Source organism: Adiantum capillus-veneris, chromosome 16, assembly GCF_014529385.1.
Source record: "Adiantum capillus-veneris isolate H3 chromosome 16, ASM1452938v2, whole genome shotgun sequence".
Lineage (NCBI taxonomy): Eukaryota > Viridiplantae > Streptophyta > Polypodiopsida > Polypodiales > Pteridaceae > Adiantum > Adiantum capillus-veneris.
Genome location: NC_140946.1, coordinates 130,266,465 through 130,269,783, shown reverse-complemented (window position 1 = coordinate 130,269,783; position 3,319 = coordinate 130,266,465). Strand labels below are relative to the sequence as shown.

General features: G+C 45.7%; 1 protein-coding gene across 1 annotated transcript; it reads left to right on the top strand.

Moving 5' to 3' along the window:
• Nucleotides 1-1,554: 1,554 nt before the first annotated feature.
• LOC147439867 (uncharacterized) lies at nucleotides 1,555-2,633 on the top strand. Its single transcript, XM_086484419.1, has one exon. The coding sequence runs from the start codon at nucleotides 1,766-1,768 to the stop codon at nucleotides 2,372-2,374; it is 609 nt and encodes a 202-aa protein (XP_086340545.1). The 5' UTR covers nucleotides 1,555-1,765; the 3' UTR covers nucleotides 2,375-2,633.
• Nucleotides 2,634-3,319: the final 686 nt, after the last annotated feature.

The following is a 3,319-nucleotide window of genomic DNA, read 5'->3' as shown; positions in this document are numbered from 1 at the left end:
TAGAGAGGAGCTGGAGGGAGGAAGTGAAGGAGAGGGAGGATGATGGAGGAGGAGGCTGAGGGGGAGAAGCAACGAAAGAGGAGGAAGCACATGGGTGAAGAGAGGAGGAAGTAGGAGGTGGAGGTAGGGAGCAGTTCTCCCAAAAAACCAAAGCTCGCTCCTTTGAGCTCGCTCGAAAACCTAACTCTTCCTCAATCCACCACTTGGTCATTTCAAACAAAATTTGAAAGGTGGGTGCATTCCAAGTCCACCCCTTGCCCAGTTGAAACAAATCTCTTTGCCTTCTAAAACTTGTTAGATATGGCCCAGTGATCAATCTAAAAAGCACCCACCCACCACAACTGGTTTGTTTTGGGATGCACCCACCAATCCATAACTTGATTAGAATAGTTATATGGTGGTTGTGGAATGCACCAGCTATTCCTATATTTGCTTAGAAATGATGAAGTGTTGGATTTATGATGTACCAACTCTTGCAAAATTTGTCTAGAATGCCAAAGAAGTGGACTTAAGATGCACATTAACTTTAAAAGCTTGTTTGGAGTGGTCAAGTGGTGGATCTTACATCCTTCACAACTTTTTTAAAATGGCCAAGTGATATATATGAGATTTATCCAATATTTTAGAACTTGTTTAGATTGGCCAAGTTGTGGATCCAAAATGCACCCACCATCTAAATCTTCGTTAGAAGGGCACTTTTTGGGTCTATATTTGTAAAACAAGTGTATAATTCTTAAATGTTTTAGCTTGCAATCACATTTACAACTATCACATGATTGCAACACCTACAAAATCCATCAAGAGAAAACTTATATGCAAAAGAAAAATCTTGCTGACTAGGATTATCAATGGCCTTATATGGGTGGAGATATGCATCAGAGCAATAGTATCAATCTTAGAGGTGCTAGCTCACTTTACCACTTGAGGTTCCTGCAATTAGGACCTAAGATAGCCTAATTTGAGAGAGGCAACTTGAGTGTTGCCACTAAATCCTAAGTGCTCTTCCTCACTGTTACACGTAAGTTCTACAAGGCATTCTACCTGCGAAAGCGCATCTAAGTGAGACGCGGCTCTTACCTCAAACTTGAAAAAGGGCTAGGGAAACACTAGATTTTGAACACATGGCCCTACGGCAGACATGGAATCTGCAAATTGTTGGGACATAAGGTCATGCAAGAAAGAAGGAATGTAGCCTAATGCCACCATGAAAGCGATAGGGAGGGGACCAGACTCCAGGGGCTAGTAATTCTTAGTTTTGAGGGTAGATAATACTTTAATGTTTTCGATGCGAATGCAAGTTCTCTCGGGCTTAGGCTCTCTTTCACTCTCTCGATCGCGCCGGGAACGCCTGCCGCCCGGCAATGGGCATAGGATGCTCTCTCTCTCTCTCTCTCGCTCGCTGACCATACCAGGTCCTTGACTGTGGAGGCTGGAGTCCCGACGCCGGGGCCCGGCTCTTAATTATACTGCTGGAGCGTTCCGTGATTATATACCAATAATTTTCTCCGGTAACTGTGCCTAGTTACTACAGTGAGGCTAGAGTGAAGAGCCGGCTTACTAGGGTTGTCGTTGTCTGTATGCACAGTGGCTCCGTCATTCCGCGGGTCTCTCTCTCTCTCTTTCTCTCTCTCTCACACACACACACACACACACACAGCGTTGAACACTCTCTACCCCCTGTGCTCGCTTAAGCCGAGTGGACGAACACAGAGCACACTCCTTCGCTCGTGAATAATTGAGGTGAAGCACAGACCAGAACAGGAGTATGGGCAAGGGGGGCAAAGGCAGCTACAAGCACAGGCAGAAACAGAAGCAGATGGCGTGCATGGTGGTGCTGGCTCTGCTAGTGGCAGTGGTGGCTCTGCTGGCGGTCCTCTATTTCACCAACTTCAGGCCCCGAGACCCCAAGGTGGAGGTACCCACGATGCAGCTGCTCTCCCTTTACACAGCTGGCTACCCCGCCACCGTCACCTCCGCCAACCTAACCCTCAACCTGCAGCTCTCCCTCCACAACCCTAACAGAGCTCCCTTCTATTTGCTGGGCGACAGCGCCGCCTCCCTCCTCTACTACGGCTCCGCCGTGGGCTCCACACCGCTGCCACCTGCCACCGTCCTGGCGCGATCGTCCATCGCCCTCTCTGCTGCCGTCACGGTTGAAGGGCCCACGCCACTGGGAGGACCCCACATCTACGCTGATGTGGCCTCTGCTGCCCTTGAGGTGAGCACCTCTGTGGCCATTGTGGGTAAGGTAACGACATTGAATATGTTCTCTCACCACGCGAAGGTGGTGTCAAATTGTAACGTGAGTATCTCTCTGAGTGTGAGAGGAATCGAGTCTTTCACATGTCAAAAGGCCGTGTCGGTTGACACCTAGGTAGGATAGTTTTGAGGATCTAAGCACCATGTCCACACCTAGCTAGGCTACTTGAGATGCTTTTGTAGACATCTAAGTGTCTCTCCTCGATACTTTTTTGTGCTCCCTTTTTAGGTCTCGACTTTGCTCTGATGTAACTTCACATATCTCATTTTGCAAGCTACTTCTCTCTGGAAGATAGTTTTGAAACTCAAATTTGATGCCAATTCGTGGACAGCCTTCTCTGCATATCTCAAGATGTGAAATTCATGTTTCATCTCGCAGTTGGCCAAGCTTCGGTCAAGAGTTTGCATGATGGTGTTGGCATTAGCGTCTTTCTCACATCCATTCTTATAACTAGTACGGTGAGCCGCCTTCGATTGTCTCAATTTAACTTTTGGTCCTATCTTTATGAGAGCTAAATTTATGCGTCTTACACAGTCAATACAATTTTGGTGGCCCTACGATTGTCAAGATGTTTATTATGATTTTGCTCAAAGATGGTCACGAGCTTATTGATTGTGCTACTTATTCATATTTGGTTGAATGTTTCTTTTTAAATTGAGCAGGGACGAAGTTTATATTTGCCAAGAAAAACCCAATGAGGGTTTAAGAAGTGATTGCAAATCAACAAAACAAATCTACATTGGTAATGCATTGATGGACCAGATCGGTCTTAGCTCGTCTCTACCATTCTTATGTCTAGCATTTGTTGCAAATGAAAGGAAACTTTTCAAGACAGTACCATTCTAATACTTGCAGCAAAGTGATTTGCTTCTTTGGAATATTTTTGAAATAGGTTGGACCATCTACTTGCAGCATAGTGTTTTGCTTCTTTGGAATATTTTTGAAAATAGGCTGGACCACCCTTGTCTTAAAATTGTGAGTGATGCATGACCTACAATCAAGTTGATCAAACTTTACAATTTGGCACCACTCTCCCCTAGGTGCCAATTTGTTCATGGT